Below are 17,551 nucleotides of genomic sequence, written 5' to 3' on the forward strand. Positions count from 1 at the left end.
TGGTTTTTCTTGGTGTCAACCCTATTTTAGAGTAACCACCGTTACTCCACAATGGTAAATTAAGACCAAAGGATTTGAGTATAAGAGCAGGGAGGTTCTACTGCAGTTGTACAGGATCTTGGTGAGACCACACCTGGAGTATTGCGTACAGTTTTGGTCTCCTAATCTGAGGAAAGACATTCTTGCCATAGAGGGAGTACAGAGAAGGTTGACCAGACTGATTCCTGGGATGACAGGACTTTCATATGAAGAAAGACTGGATAGACTCGGCGTGTATGCGATAGAATTTAGAAGATTGAGGGGGGATCTTATAGAAACTTACAAAATTCTTAAGGGGTTGGACAGGAAGATTATTCCCGATGTTGGGGAAGTCCAGAACTAGGGGTCACAGTTTAAGGATAAGAGGGAAGTCTTTTAGGACCGAGATGAGAAAATCATTTTTTAACCTTTTAAGAGAGTGGTGAATCTGTGGAATTCTCTACCACAGAAGGTAGTTGAGGCCAGTTCATTGGCTATATTTAAGAGAGAGTTAGATGTAGCCCTTGTGGCTAAAGGGATCAGGGGGTATGGAGAGAAGACAGGGATGGGATACTGAGTTGGATGATCAGCCATGATCATATCGAATGGCTGTGCAGGCTCGAAGGGCCGAATGGCCTACTCCTGCACCTATTTTCTATGTTTCAAAGAACTTCCCAAGGAGATTGAAAATGTTCTAGTTTGAAGAACTCAATGGATAATGAAATTGTGAGAATTATTATATTTCCATCAAATTATGTACCTGCAGTCACTTATGTATGGACAATTACTTCCATGAAGTTTATTCAAAACATGAGAATTTTTTTATTTTTTTAAAATACTGGAAAAAACAGGAGCTACTTTCATTTTCGTGTCCACCCTTGGTCTGTGTAATGCACACAACGCACGTTTCAGTAGATAACAGGAATATTGCTCATTTGGTCACAACTCCATGTTTATAACAAGAAAGTATGTTGAAAAACAGCAAATGTGAAGATATCAGCTATCATGCTTTAGAAAAAAATTACTTTCTAAATTTCATATAACGGTTGATTGGCGGACACCAAACATAAAGTAAAATAAACGCATAGGAACGCATGTTAATTGAGGAATTTTGTTCATTAATGACATTTTCGCAAACTTCGAGAACTATCTCTCCATGTCATGTACTGCCGCAGTGAGGGTTTTTGATTAATCTAAATCATGTTGAAATAATTTATTTGTGTACTTCAGTTTTATGTATGATGTCACACTTTTTGTACCCAGTATTGTAAAAACACACATATATAAAATATTTCTTTAAAAGTTGATGAGGTAAATTGTTGCTAATAGTTTTACAAACAAGTAAAATGTACAAAAAGTATAATCCTTTAACAATCACTGTTTCCACATTAGCTTAAATAAATATCGATTACAATGCTGGATACCTCATTTTAAGGAAAATATCATACCAAATTCAATGATGCTCATCTCTCAAGAGGTGAAAAAAAGCTGAGATGTTTTTCCATTGAACAGACAAGACTATTACTAGACAAAATAGGTTCAAGTGGTTAGCACCATAAAACAGAGAGGGTCAACAGCAGTAACATTTCTGGAGTCAATCCACTGCTTTTCATTTGGGATGGGGAGTTTCTGAGTGGCTTTGGCAATGTGCCATTCCATCAGAAGTGTGAAAAGGAAAGTTGTAACTGGGCTGCTCTCAAACCTGTTGGTACCAATTCCTAGGAAATTAGCGTGTAGTGGCTGAGGTTCACAGGATGCTTGATCATTTTTATGCAGATATGTTAATACTTTGGTGGATAAAAATGTAATATCATTTGGAAATGTCATGGCAACGATTGGGCTTGGAAATTAGATTATTTCAGCTGCAGTAAAAATACCTTATGATGATAATAGTGATGCATTATTACTGCTGTGGAATCAGTCTTGCAGTCATGGATTTATTCTATTTTGGAAATTAAACCTAGACAAGTTTCTGGAACCTGGCTCACCGACATAAACCTGTTTTCAGAATAGTTAAAATATATGTGAAATGTATAAATTTGTCAAATGGTCTTTGATTATTCACACTAAATTAATTTGGCCCTTGTAAAATTATAGATGAATTGGAAAATGTTAAGACCCTGAGTAGATTCAACAACGATTGACAAATTGTCAGAGATAGTGGGCACTCTGACCAGAGCTGAAATTTGCTCTCTTTCTGTTCTCGTATTACTTTCATTTCAGTTCTCGTATTACTTTCATTTCAATGCATTTTTCTGGTTATATCACTTGTGTGTTCTCTCACAAATGCACTCTTCTATCAAAACTAGACTAAAGTGTTTTATCAGTATCTCTCCAGTTGCCTTTTTTTCATCTACGGTTCATCTGAGAAAAAGGAGCTCAGGGTTGATGAAAAAAGTATGTTGATGGTAGGCCATCTACCAGCAGCAGTATCATTCAAGAGTTCAAGAGTGTTTTGTTTAAAGCACCAGATATGAACTGGAACAATGAAATTCTTATTTGTTGCATGTTAATGTTGAATGTTAATGTTACAGTTAGATAGTCGTCCATCAGCAGGTTTCCCCCACTTCAGGTCTTGCTGACAATTCCAGCATTTCCAAATTTCTAACATCCACAGTATTTTGCTTTTATTGTGATTATATTTCACAGCCTTTTCTTTGCCTCAGCAATCCACCTGCTTCCAAGACATATTCTTAATATAAAAGGTTTAAATGTTAGCATCTGGATGTAATATGGCCACTGAAATCTTCTTCCTGTTTCCTTTCCCAAGTTATGGAATCTAATATATAACCAATAGTTCAAGATAGTCCTTAGCTTTAGTCAGAGGTTTATTATGTGCAATAATCTACAAACATTTAGACTACTACTTTCTACTTTTCAGACCTGCCAAATTCTGTGTCACGTAAATGTTTATAATTCAATCTTGTTAATCATATTCAGCAGTGAAGAAAACAACCAACAGTGATGGTACACCCAAGCCTAAACGACCACCTAAACCTAAGAAGCCAGACCCAATGGATTCAGACTCTGACTTGGGCTGTGGTATGCCAAAAAAAAAGGTAACAACAACAAAACGAAAGCAGCCGCCCAAGCTGAAGAAAACAGAACGTTCAGACTCTGATTCTGAATCAGAGTTGGACTTTGGTATGCCAAAGAAATCAGCAAGTACAAAAGGTAATTTTTAATCCACTTTTAACAGCTACCATTATTTTAATCTATCTTAAAATAGTCTTATTGATGAGTATTTTTATAGTTGTGGACTGCACAGCACAGAAACAAGCCTTTCAACCCAGCTCACCCATGTTGACCATAATGTCCAATTCCCCTCTCTTCTCACCTTAAAACTATGTTCAAAACACTGTGCTGGAGAAACTCAGCAAGTCTGGCAGTACCTGTGACAGACATTTCGGGTCTGGACTCTTCTTCAAACTCTGAAGACTTGTCTACATATCGCCCCTTCTAATTACTGCTGACTAATGAGTATAACCCCATCAAAACAATTGTCTATTTCTTATCTCTGAGGTTTTACCCGTTATTGAACAAATCCTCCAGAATATCCGCAGAGTACCACTGCAATGCTGTCTCTGACCAGCAGGGCAACAGCCCTCCTCATTTGTACATTCTGTCAAACGAAATCTCTTGTACTCCAGAACACTGAGCTACCAGTCCTGGCCTTCCATCAACCACGTTTCCTTGATTGCCACAACTTTACAGAACCTACAAACCTGTCAGTCTTTGGAGGAAACCGGAACACTCAGAGAAAACCCACAGGGTCACACAGAGAATGTACAAACTCCATACAGAGGGCACATGTAGGCAGGATCAAACGCAGGTCTTTGGCGTTGTAAGGCAGCAATTCTACCACTGCGCAGCCCATATCAATCTGACTCCACATATTGCACTATTGTTCCCTGCCTCACGTTTAAACCCTTTCATGCAGCACTAGCAAACCTCTCTGGAAGATATTGATTTTCCTCTCCAGTTTAGGTGCAGCCTGCCCTTGTACAGGTAATTTCTGCCCCAGAAGCGATCCCAATAATCCAAATAGATGAAGAGCTTCTACCTGCACCAGCTCTTTAGCCAGACATTCAACTCTCCTATCTTCCTTTTCCCATACTCACTAGCATGTGGGAAAGGGATTAACCCCGAGATGTCCTAGCTTTTCACTTTCCACCTCACTCTTTAAATTCTCTGTAGGACCTAATTTCTCTAAATCACATCATTGGTGCCAACATGGACTACAGCTACTGGCTGTTCAACTTCCTGCAACAGCGGGTCAACACACCATCCTAGAATCTTGCTCACAGCCAATGTCATCTGTCTGACATGTGACTACCGAGTCACTGAACACTACTGCTTATCCTGTCCTTCCCTGCTGCACAACAAAGCTTGTTGTGGTGCCATTAATTTGGCTGCCGTCGCTGCTGTCCCCTGAGAGGGTAACCACTCCTCCAACTGTATCCAAAACGAGATGCTCAAAAGGGGAATAGTCTGCGTTGCTGCATTGTTTGCATGGCCCTCGTGGCCATCCACTAACTGAATCTTTATTGTGACCACCTCCCTGAACCTCCTATATAAAACATTCACTAAGGTGCAAAGAGGAGGGAGAGAGTCTTAACTATCGCTTCAAACAATCCAGGTGATGTGAAGTTGCTATAGGTGGACATGCCTGCATCAAACATAGTTTTCAGGATTTCTTTCCAATAACAAAGTGGTATGTTTTTTCTCCGTCAAGTTACTTTGGGAATTTAAAAAAAAACTTTGCTTTACCTAGTCAACACTCAGTCTCCCTGCTGAAGTCTCACTTGTCAAAACCTCTGTACTTAGACATCAAGCACAACACTTTGACATCAAAATAAGCGACTTGCACTAGCCTCCCTTTTCGATGCTGCTGGTTGATAAAAAATAGCATTGTCTTACCTTGTATCAGGTAAAAGTCGTGGAAAGAAAAGAAAACTATCTGGCTCTGAAGACGATGAATATTCCCCTCTGAAGAAGCCCACTAAGTCGTCAGCTAGCAAGGTTTGTAACAGAACTTCTTTAATATTGTTTTTATTCCATTTTAAAATGATTCAATTCAATATAAAGATCAAGAAAATTTGGCACCAGTGTGGAAAAAAAAACCCATTATCAATAACAAGACCATATTTGTTTGAAAATAAAATATTTCAATTCTGCCATAGAATTTATATCATACAATTATTGGACAATAACCACATTCACAAAAAGATTACTCTGCCATCTAAATCCTATGGGATAAAATTGAAGGGAATCAGACCAGTTGCATAAATTAATTATTGTTACACTACTTAATCATTAAGCTTCTCTGCCACATACCATGCACACCACAAATGGATGAAATACTTTTCATTTGCCCGGAAGATATTGCAGTTAAATGCATAAATTAGATAAAAATAGTCTACTATATCGTGACCTCATTTACTGACCGAAAGCATAAGATATATTCCAATTGTAAAAAAAATATTGTGTAGGAAAGAACTGCAGATGCTGGTTTAAATCGAATATAGAAATAAAATGCTGGAGTAACTCAGCAGGCCAGGCAGCATCTCTGGAGAGAAGGAATGGGTGACGTTTCGGGTCGAGAGCCTTCCTCAGGCTGATGTCAGGGAAGTGGGCGGTAGAGAGATAAAATGAAGGTGAAGACAATAAGACTGGTAGGAGAACTGGGAAGGGGGGTGGGGAAGCAAGGGCTACTTGAAGTTAGAGAAGTCAATGTTCATAATGCAGTAAGCTACCCAAGCAAAATGTGAGGTGATGTTCCTCCAATTTGTGCTGGGTCTCACTGATAATGGGGGAGGCCCAGGACAGAAGGGTCAGTGTGGGAATGGGAAGGGAGTTAAAGTGTTGAACATGTGTGTTGCGTGTTTATGGATAGGACAGGTTTGGAAGGATATGGACTAAGCACAGGCAGATGGGACGAGTGTAGCTGGGACATGTGGGCAGTTGGGCCGAAGGGCCTGTTCCCACACTTTCACTCTATGACTATGGCTAAATGGGAGATCAGGTAAGTTTAGGCAGACTGAGCAGAGGTGTTCAGCGAAACGATCACCAAGCCTGCGCTTGGTCTCGCCGATATACAGGAGTCCACACATGGAACAGCGGATACAGTTGATGAGGTTGGCTGAGGTGCAAGTGAACCTCTGCCTCACCTGAAAAGACTGTCAAGGTCCTTGGACAGAGTCGAGGGGGTAGGTATAGGGACAGGTGTTGCATCTCCTGCAGTTGCAGGGGAAAGTACCTGAGGAGGGTGTGGTTTGAGTGGGAAGGACCGAGTTGACCAGGTAGTTGCGGAGGGAACGGTCTCTGCAGGAAGCAGAAAAGGGTGGAGATGGGAAGATGTTGCAAGTAATGGGATCCCATTGGAGATGTCGAAAATGTCGGAGGATTATGTGCTGATTATGTGAAAAAATATTGTTCAGACTCTAGGATAGCTCTTCATAAACAAACAAATGTAATATATTGTAAATAAATACTGTTATAGTGTAAACATGAAGTAAGCTTGTCATTTGAGCTGAAATTCATTTTTTAGGGGATGTGACTGTCTATAATGGGTAGAACTAATATATCTCACAATCTAGATAATTATTTCCAAGAGAAGTATCATCCTGATAACTACATTGGGCAATATCATCCTGATAACTACATTGGGCAAAATTTGGCAAACTTGGGTAATAGTCAAAGTTATATGGCACAAAAATAGGCCCTTTGACCTAACCTTTCAGCACTGACCAAGATTGAGAAGTCAGGCAGTCTTCCAGTATCCCCGTGGCAGATGTGTCAAACTGCGACTACTGACTAACAATATGAAGGAACTAGAACTGCGACTGGACAAGTTCAGGGTGGACTCCACCAAAACACATATACCCTTTTGGTTAGTGTTGGTTGGGAGATGGAGGGGTGACCGTTCAGAGGAGAGCAACAGCAGCACTAGTCAGATGTATGGCATCAGGCGTGCCTGCAAAAGTTTAAAAAGCAAGACCTCAAGGGTAGTGATCTCTGGATTATCCCTGGTGCCACGTACTTGTGAAGATAGGAAAAGGATGATAGAATAGGTTGTTGGTGGGTAGCTGGGGTAGAGGTCGGTGGGGGTGCTGCAAGCCGGCAGCCCTGTCAGCAGCGTGTCAGTTTTTTACAACTTTTTTTGTTTTTTTATTATGTTTTTAATGTTTCTTTGTGTGTTGTGTGGGGGGGTAAGGGAGAAACCGCTTTGGTCGCCTCCTCCATTTTTCCATGTCGCCTCCCCCGTGGCCTTGGGGACCCGGGAGAAGAAGAAGCCACCACCGCGGGCCCGCGGCCTGCTTCTACCGCGGGCGCGACAGCGACTTACCATCAAGAGCTTGGTCCCTCATCAGGGACCCCTTGAGGGGAGCTTCGACCGCCGGCCCTGTGGTCTGCGGTGCTTCTGGCTGCGGCGCGGCGGGAACTTTAAATCTTCGACCGCCGGCCTACGGCCTACACCAACCTGAAGCCTCCGGTAGGGGAGGCACTGTTTCAGGACTTACCTGGACTTTCACTCATCTGGATGCCTGTGGAGGGTTGCGGTCCCAACCACGGGGGAAAATGGAGGAGGACTGGCCAAATTTTGTGCCTTCCACCACTGTGATGAATGCTGTGGTGGATGTTTGTGTTAAATATTTATTGTGTTTTTGTGTGTTCTTTTTCATTGTACTGCTGCTGGCAAATTAATTACGAATAAAACTGATTGTATTGATTGATTATTGTATGTGTGGATGAGGAGTTGGTGCAGGGAACAGGGACTCACATCTATGGACCAATGAGATCACTTCTGGACTGAAGATAGACTAGAGGGACACGTTGCCAGCACTACTTGGGAGGGTTTAAACTCGATTGGCACGGGGGAGGGTTCCAATGCAGGTGGGTGGCTGAAAGTCGATGCATAAGTCAATGACCACAACGTCACAAGACAAAATAGATAGAGAGCGAGGAAAGACAATTTTATTAAATTAGATTAGATGTATTTCAATGCTAGAGGATTTACAGTAAGATAGATGAACTCAAGACATGGGTAACCAAACACAACTGGGGCATTAGAGCCATTATGGAATTTTAGTTAAGGGTGGGATTACCCAATGTTCCAGTGTATACTATAGTGTTGCTACATGTAAGATAGTGGTAGGGTCAAAGGAGGAGGGTTGCTTTATTGATTAAGGAGAAAATTCCCAGCAATAATTTAAATTGCCATTACTGATAGTTCATCGAGTGAGGTTATGTGGGTGGAGCAAATAAATAAAAAGGGAAGGATCTCGTTGTTGGGATTGTACCATAAGCTTCCAAATAGTCAACAACAATTAGAGGAACAAATATGACAAGAGATTGCAGACAGCTGCAAGACTAATTGTTTTGTCATAGTATGTGATGATAAGTTCCCCAACATAAACTGGGACTACCATAGTGTCAAGGACTTAGATGGGGTGGGATTTGTCAAATATGTTCAAGAATGTTTCCTCGGGCGATATATAGAGGACTCTCCAAGGGAGACGGGCAAACCATGATACACTTTTAGGAAATTAGGCAGGGCACGTGTCAGTCGGCCAGAATTGTTTTGTCCAGCAACCACAGTGCTATTAACTTTGAAATAGTTAAGGATATTGAAATGGCTGGTCCATAAGCTAAAGCTCTAAATCAGGATATGGCCAACTTTGATGATATTAACCAGTAATATCATGTACAGTAAAGATTGTCATTAAGACTTACAGCAGCATCTTGATCAGTTGAGCAAATGGCATGAGGAATAGCAAATGTAGTTTAATTCAGACAAGTCTGAGATGTTGCATTTGAGAAGTCAAACCAGGGCAGGAACTTCACCGTGAACAGTACGGCCCTGAGGAGTATTGTGGAGCCAAGGGATCTGACACTACAAGTACAAAGGTCACTGAAAGTGACATCACTGGTAGATTGCCTCCAAAACAAACCGCTTCAAAAACAGTTTCATTCCCACTGCAATTAACATTTTAAACTCTGTACGGTGAGGAATAAGAATAAGCATGGCCCTTATGTATTATGTAATGTGTCTGTCTGTATGTATATCTATGTTATATGTTTAATGTTGATGAAATGTTGGAACCTGTACCGAGCTGTACTGATAACAAATTCCACCAGCCTGGCTGTGTGGTCATTAAAATACAATACAATACAATACAAATATGACGGTGAAGAAGGCTTTTGGCACATTGGCCTTCATCAATCAAAGAATTGTGTTTTGAAAGTTGGGACATTACGTTACAGTTGTACAAGATGTTGATGAGGCTCTACTTGGAATATTGTGTTCAGTTTTGGTCACCCTACTGTAAGAATGCGGAAGATGACATCAAGTTGGAAAGAAAGCCGAGAAGATTAACAAAGATGTTGACAAGGCTCTGAGCGATAGGCAGGGATTTTGCAGACTAGGATTATTCCTTGGGGCAAAGGAAACAGAGATTATCTTATAGAGGTGTGTAAAATAAGCAGGGGAATAACTAGGGTAATTGCAGTCTTTTTCGCAGGGTAGGGAATTAAAAAACTAGGCATGGATGAGAGGAGAAAGATTTAATGGGAACCTGAGGAGCAACTTTTTCGCAAACGGTGGTGGGTGTACGGAATGAGCGACCAGAGAAATTCGTAGTGGCACATATAATAACATTTACAAGACATTTGGACAAGTACATGGTTAGGAAAGGTTTAGAGGGATATTGGCCAAATATAGGCAAATTAGACTAGCTTATTTGGGATATCTTGGTCAATGTGGACATGTTTGGGACAAATTTTTACTCAAAGGGTGGTGGGTATATGGAACGGGCTTATACAGCTTCTTGTAAGCTGGGCAACCATACCTCACGTGTGGTCTCACCAACAACTTATGCTACTGTAACATGATGTCCCAAACCCAATGACCTCAATTGCACTCAATGCTCTGACTGATGAAAACAAGCATGCCAAATACCTTATTTGCCTTTCACTCATAATATCTGTCTTATTCCACATCTGAATGAATTCACATACAAGGAATTTGCCTTGGTGCTCTGCCCGCAAGTGACAACATGACATACAGTGACAGTTAAGAATGATACATAAAACATTAAACATTAATAATAAAACATTATTGATTAAACGTGAATTAAATAATCTGGAACATATCAATGCTCTGTTTCTGTAGTCACTGCCTATTGAATGATTATCCTTTCAAATAATCTATAGAGTAGTTTTACACTATTTCAATATCTTGACCAAGCATTCTCCTTTTGATCTTGTATTTCAAGTTAATAATTTCAGTAGTAAAAAGCTGTTTAATAATATAGAATTATTGTTCTGTCTCACCCAAGCTGCTCCCTGTTCTCTGAAAGGAGTTTTTGAAACTTTCAGTAAAGTTGTGAGGTTATTGCACAATAAGATTGTTTATTCAGTCAATGAATTGCAGATATTGCCAGAATAAGGTTTCATAATTAAAAGAATGAGATAAAATGAGATGGGCAAAATGTAATTATGTGCAGAGAGCTGTGTGCTATAGACTGCTCATTTCCAATGTGTTGAAATTGCATGTTGTATCAGAAAGATCAATAAAATGTCATGAAACGGAATGACATGTAATTGAAATTCCAGGAGCAGAAAAACATCCTATTAGTGGATTTTCAAATCTGTTTTCAGGACGTAGGATAATATTTAAAAAAATATACAGATTTCTACAAATGAGCACCCTTTCCTCCCCTCCATTATCATCTATCCATGTCAAATGCATTAAGCAGCTCTTTTAGTTCTTATCAATATGGTTGATTAGATAAATAATAATGTAGTAACATTCTGTGCAGCTACACATCTATTTCAGGCTGTAATTTTGTATTTAAAAATATTTGTCATTATACATCAAGACTATGCTAAATGTTTCCGATTTGATATTAAAGTTATCTATTTTTAATTTTCTAAGAAATCTAATAAGTCATTATACAACGATGATGGTGAAAATGACTTTGAGACAGCTGACGTCATTCGATCAAGCACACATTCTGAAACATCTCAATCAAGGCTGGGCCGAGCCAAGAAAGAGGTGAAATATTTTATAGAATCAGATGAAGATGATTACAACGATGATATGTATGATTAATTGTTTAAAAGAATAATTCCAGAAAATTAATGTATCTTGTGTCTCTTTATTTTTATCTCTTCTATCTGATTCTTTTGTACATTTTGGCTCGTTTTTTGTGAAATTGTACCTGTTTTTATTGTGTGTAGATGTTCTTAACATTTTATCATGCATACATGCAATTTTACTTTTTTTACTTATTATAAAATTTATGTCTGTGTTGAATAGCCTTGTAGAAATGTGATAGATTGCTGAAAGCACACATTTTAATTGTTTGAGTGAAAGAAATTGCAAATCTGAATGCCTTTTTTAAAAATGAACTTGAATAAACTTTTAGAAACACATTTTGTGCTGTGATTTCTGATGCAAGATAAATAATTTAAACCAAATATCATGGGGTGGTGGGGAAGGGTATGAATAAGTTGGAAAGGGTTAAGATAGTGTTTTATAAAGTCTGAGCATAAACCCCCCTACTTTTACATTCAAAACCCTTACTAATGAAGGCCATAATCCTGTATGCCTTCCTCTCCATATAAGTCTACCCACAATGCCACCTTTAATGATCTATGTACATGCACTCTGAACTCTCCATGTTTGTCAATACTTTTCACGACCCTCCCATTCAAACCTCATTAGTATTCCCAAAATACATTGATATCTCAATGCTGCCTAAGATTCAGATTCAGATTCAATTTTAATTGTCATTGTCAGTGTACAGTACAGAGACAACGAAATGCATTTAAGATTACTTTCCGCACTATTAACAACTCTGCCAACCTTTGTGACATCAGCAAACTAACTGCCTTGCTTCCCAAATCCATATCTAAGTTATTCACGGCTATTACAAGTCCTTGTATTAATGTCAAGCATCCAATAGCAATAACAACCAGAATCCTCTGCCATGTAAGAAAAACTTTGCATGCAATTTGCCAACTTGCCCTGGATCCCTTAGACTCAAACTTTCAAACCGTTTTCCCATGTTGGATCTTGCAGCAACATCATAGGCACAAAGACTCAAACAACACACACAAGCATAAATTATACATCTATTTATAAATTAAATATAAATTTTGCAAGCCAAAAATAGTTAAAAAAACAAGACAATGTAAGACACAATTAGAAATTGGGTCAATGGCAGTGCAAAAAGTTGCCTGTAGTATTCCACTGCCAGGTAGGATTAGGGTTGTGCAATATAAATATATACACACATAAATCAATAAACTGATAAAGTGCAAATAACAGATAATGGGTTATTAATAATCAAGAGTTTTGTCCGAGCCAGGTTTAATAGCCTGATGGCTGTGAGGAAGTAGCTATTCCTGAACCCAGTTGTTGCAGTCTTCAGGCGTCTGTACCTGGGAGATGAGTGTGTGGCCAGGATGGTGTGGGTCTTTGATGATACTGCCAGCCTTTTTGAGGCACCGACTGCGATAAATCCCCTCGATGGAAGGAAGGTCAGAGTCGATGATGGCAGTGTTTACTACTTTTTGTAGTCTATATTCTGTGACAGTAACAAACTGAATTAGTCATACATAGCCCGAACAAAATCTTACATAAACGACGGTTTGGGCACTGCAACCCAGGAAGATCCTAAATTTTTAGTAGATCCTGCACTGATCATTGTTATATTTCCTAGAATTAGAAGGTTAACGACCTAAGATTTTATGATACAGATTTTATAGATTTTGAGAACCATTTTAATTAGGTAGAGATGTTTAAGGAAGACATTTCTAAAGAAAACACAGTGCTGGAGTAACTCAGCGGGTCAGGCAGCATCTTAAAAGGACATGGATAAGCAACGTTTCAGATTGGGACCCTTCATCAGACTGATTGTAGTAGGGGGTGAAAGGTGGGGGCAGGACAAAGTCTGGCAAGTGATAGATGGATACAAGTTAGGGAGCTTCATAGCAGATGGGTGGGCAAAAGCTACAAGGAGAAGGAGCATTACTCGTCCTTATCTCTGCGAATGTAAAGGTTTCAGAGGTCTTTTATTGTCACGTGTACCAATTATGGTACAGTGATATGCGAATTACCATACAGCCATACGAAAAGAAAAGCAACAAGACGCACAACTACATAAAAATTAACATAACCATCCACCCCAGCGGATTCCCCACATTCCTCACTGTAATGGAAGGCAAAAAAGTCTCTTTATTCTCCCGTGGTCGGGGCGATCTAAGCTCCCGCAGCCGGTGGTCAAAGGCCCCGCATCAGGGCAGTCGAAACTCTCGCGGCTCGAGTTCTCAAAGTCGGTCTCTTGACTGCAGCTGGTCTGAATGTAGCTGGTCTAGTGAGTTATTCTGGGGAATATTTTTGGAGCCATTTGGACCGATAAAAGAGTTTGTCAGAGAAGGTTCCGGCAACAGACGTAGGAAATGGGAGTCCAGCAATGGGAGGTGGTGATGGAGCAGTGCTGAGCGGTGGGACTCTGGCTGGAAGCTGGGTGTGAAGGCCGATGTCATGAAATTGTATGAACACCTCACCTCAATGCAGGGAAAGATCCCGACAAACAATGATCATATGAGGGAACAAGGACTCACTTGCTCTCCAGATATAGGACCGGAGCAAAATTGTGAAGGCTGGGCAGAGAAGCTGAAGCAAGCAGCTATGCCACTGCATTCTGTAAGGAGCAGCGGAGGGTGGGGAGAGATTTTGGAAGAGAAAGTTTGTTGTAAAATACTACTGGAGGAAGTTTCAGACTCCAAGAATTAATGCTGGGTGGTCAAGAGTTTGGATAGAATTTGTGAATGAAAATTGTAAAAATTGATGGCACATTACCTTCAGTTACAGTTGTTGGCTGAACATGGCATAAGCATCTTTGGGCTGGCAGTGTCACTATAATCATCCATTATGCTAATGTCTGGTTGCTGTTACATGTTATTCCCATCTTTGATATTATCACGCCAACAATGTAGAGATGTGTGTCTTTGAGGAGCTGCGTCTGAGAAGATTATTACTACACATGGGAGAAGAGCTATCCTGGAGGCTATCACATTGCAGATTAGAATTTTGGCTTCCGTGGAAGGTATTTGCATAGCAAAAATGATCAATTGTACATTTTGCACATTGGGATAGTCTCAGAGGGATAATAAAAATGCCACATAAATTCATGTTCATTATATCTTACTTCCCGCATTGAAGGAAATCTTTAAGAGGAGGTCCCTACTTAAACCTCTATCTATCGTGACCCTTAAACATGTGCTGAATAAATTAATAAAGATACCTTTCATGTTCTTGTTCTATGTCTGTATAAAACTTGAGAGTCTTCAAGGTACAACAGAAGTCTTTATTACATTAACTCAATGCTGGCAGCAAGACAACTAAAACTATCTGCAGCCACAAGATCTGCCTGCACACTCACACTGTGTACAGACAGAGATAACTATGTACAAAACTCCCTTTGTCCTGTGCAGTGCCACCTGCTGCATAGGAGGAGCAACGGGTCCTCCCACCCCACACGGTTAGCCAAACATCGCACTCCCCCTTTCCAGTTTGAACGTCTCTATTCCTGAATGAGTCGCCTTGTGATTGCAACATGTCGATTGACGAGGGACCACAAGCAGATCGGCGGGGAGTTCGTCTGGCAGAACTTCGTCAAGCCAGGCACTCCAGTATCCACACGATTCGGCACCGGGGTGTCCGATTGCTTTGTTCTGTTCAGGTTCTGCGCAGTCTTCGCTGGAGGAACGCGGCTTCTTAATTGGTCATCATGCCGTCGGCATTCTCCTTCTTGTCCTTGGAGGTGTACATTTTTGTTCAAATGTGAGCCGTGATCCTGCCAGCGCACCATTTGCTTTGCTCGGCCGTATAATTGTGGTAATACGTAGTCGTCAATGTCGAATTTGGACTTGTTCGACTTCGTTGACTGAGTGCGCGCCATATAAGAGTTACGGGTTTGGTTCAAAACTGATAGGGGAGAGTGCACTTGACGCCCAAGCATCATCTCCGCTGCATTTCGACCGGTAGTGCAGTTTGGAACGGTTTGATATTGTTGTAAGAAATCGCGCAATACCAATTGTTTCAATTTCTTTTCAATACCTACAGCACGTATCATGGCCTGCTTGAAAATGCCGATGAGCCGCTCTGCCTCACCATTTGAGGGTGGATGAAAAGGTGCTGATGTCAGATGCACGATTGAGTGATGTTTGCACCAGTCACCAAACATTTGCGAGGCAAATTGGGGACCATTGTCACTTACAATTGTTAAGGGCAATCTCCAAATGGCGAACAAATCGTCGAGCACAGAAGTGGTTGTTTCGGTGGTGGATAACATTTGGATAACGTGGCCATTTCGAACGGGCATTCATGACGACCAGCCACATGTCCTCCAGGAACGGTCCGGCAAATCTATGTGGATTTGCTGCCATGGTTGGTTGGGGACGGGCCATGCGTAGGTCTTTTCCGGCGGATTCGCCGCTGTTTCGGCACATGGTCGGCTATATCGGTCTCGATATTCGGCCACCACACATGCATGCGGGTGAGCGCCTTCATTCACACAATTCCAATGTGTGTCTTGTGCAACATTTTCAGAATTTGCCATTGCAGTTCCGTCGGAATGATCACTCGACAATCGCGGAGCAGAATGCCATCCTTTAAGGAGATTTCTGTTTTGCGAATTCTGGAATGAACGGAATTCCTTGTCCAGCTTGGAACTGTTCGGCCACCCCTCAGTGACAAAATGTGGTACCTTCGACAAAATGGGGTCTGTGCTCGTGTAGTTGGCGACCATCCTTGTGGGGAAATTGGTGATGACCCGCTTGTTGAGCAAGTTCACGTCCGTCTCAATTTCCATAATTGCCTCCCCTTTATCGAACGTCAGGTTGGGTCCAATCGGTAGATGAGAGTGCATTGGCATTGGCATGCTCCGCAGACTGTCGGTAAATGATGTGGTAATCATATCCCATCATGATCAGGGCCCAACGTTGTAGACTGCAATGTCATGATAGGCAAACTTTTCTCAGGACTGAAAATAGCAGCGGCTGCTGGTCAGTGATGAGCTGGAAATGTCGCCCATTCAAATATTGGTGGAAATTCCGGACACCAAACACGATCGCCAGTGCTTCTTTCTCCACTTGACTGTCGTTTTTTCTCGGCGGTCGTCAGTGTTTTGGATGCGAACGTGATTGGTTCTTCCTTGCCATTGGGCGCCGTTTGTGAGATTACAGCTCCAAGACCATACGGTGATGCATCGGCGGCCAGCAAGATCGGCTTCGATGGGTCATAGTGGACCAAACGCGTCTCCTGGGCAAGCATCTCCTTCAACCTGGTGAATGCATGGTTACACTCTTTGGACCAGTGTCATTCGACGTCCTGTATTCGCAGGTTGTTCAATGGTGCGCACAAAGTCGAAAGTGCCGGTATGAACTTGGTAGTTCACCTTGCCATGATAGTTCACCTTGCCATGATAGTTCACCTTGCCATGATAGTTCACCTTGCCATGATAGTTTCACCTTGTCATGATAGTTCACCTTGCCATGATAGTTCACCTTGCCATGATAGTTCACCTTGCCATGATAGTTCACCTTGTCATGATAGTTCACCTTGCCATGATAGTTCACCTTGCCATGATAGTTCACCTTGCCAATGAAGCTTTCAAGCTGCTTCACATTTTCGGTCGTCGGCAATTCTTTCTTCTGATGGCTTCAGACCACTCGCTGAGATCACATGTCTGATATATGTGACCTGCTGTCGGAAGAATGCGCACTTGTCCATGTGCAACTTCATGCCGTAGTTGTTCAGTGCCGTGAGGACCTGTTTTAGGTTCTGCAGATGTTCTTCCCCTGTCCAGACGGTGACAATTATGTCAACCCGATTGTCGACCAGTTTCTGGAAGATGGCCGACGCCGGTGCAGGTCCAAACGACAATCGGTTGTATCTGAATAGACCCTTGTGCGTGTTGATCACGAGCAGGTTTTTTGTCTCGTCGTCCAGTTCCACTTGGGGATATTCGTCAGACATGTCCAATTTGGTGAAATACTGTCCTCCTTGCAGCTTGACAAACAGCTCGTCCACTCTTGGTATGGGGTGTTGATCAATGTGCAATTGAGGGTTCACAGTCACTTTGTAGTCGCCACAGATGCACACCTTGCCACAAGGCTTCTGAACGACAACTATGGGTGTGGCCCATTCTGAATGGGTGATAATTCACATTTCTTCAAGAAGGCAGAGTTCCTTGTCGACGGTGTCCATCCGACTGGTCTTAGTTTGAAGAGGTTAGGGATGGCATCATCTTTGAGTATGAACCATGCCTTCATCTTTGTGTAATGTCCGAGTCCAGGTGCAAAAACGTCCGGAAACTGGTCACGAACCTTCTGCCGGTTGTTCTTGCACTTTCTGACCATGTTGCAATCCGTGGTAGATGACAATGCCATAGTTGATCCATCGTAGATCAAGGCGTTCATGTCAAGCTGGAAAGCATGGATCCAGTCGAGGGCGCAC

The 17,551-nt window shown here is 41.5% G+C and overlaps 1 protein-coding gene across 7 annotated transcripts in view; it reads left to right on the forward strand.

The window, feature by feature from the left end:
- The window catches only part of top2b (DNA topoisomerase II beta), a 110,763-nt gene extending 99,306 nt beyond the window's left edge, over positions 1 to 11,457 (forward strand). For 6 of the 7 annotated variants that reach the window (XM_055660517.1, XM_055660532.1, XM_055660484.1 and 3 more), the window contains 3 exons: positions 2,959 to 3,192; positions 4,949 to 5,040; positions 10,958 to 11,457. In XM_055660517.1, the coding sequence (XP_055516492.1) occupies positions 2,959 to 3,192; positions 4,949 to 5,040; positions 10,958 to 11,134 (503 nt within the window). In that variant the 3' untranslated portion in view covers positions 11,135 to 11,457. The remainder of the gene's footprint in view (positions 1 to 2,958; positions 3,193 to 4,948; positions 5,041 to 10,957) is intronic. The other variant, XM_055660493.1, reaches the window with a different exon arrangement.
- The last annotated feature ends 6,094 nt before the right edge of the window (positions 11,458 to 17,551 follow it).

Source organism: Leucoraja erinacea, chromosome 2 (assembly GCF_028641065.1).
Source record: "Leucoraja erinacea ecotype New England chromosome 2, Leri_hhj_1, whole genome shotgun sequence".
NCBI lineage: Eukaryota > Metazoa > Chordata > Chondrichthyes > Rajiformes > Rajidae > Leucoraja > Leucoraja erinaceus.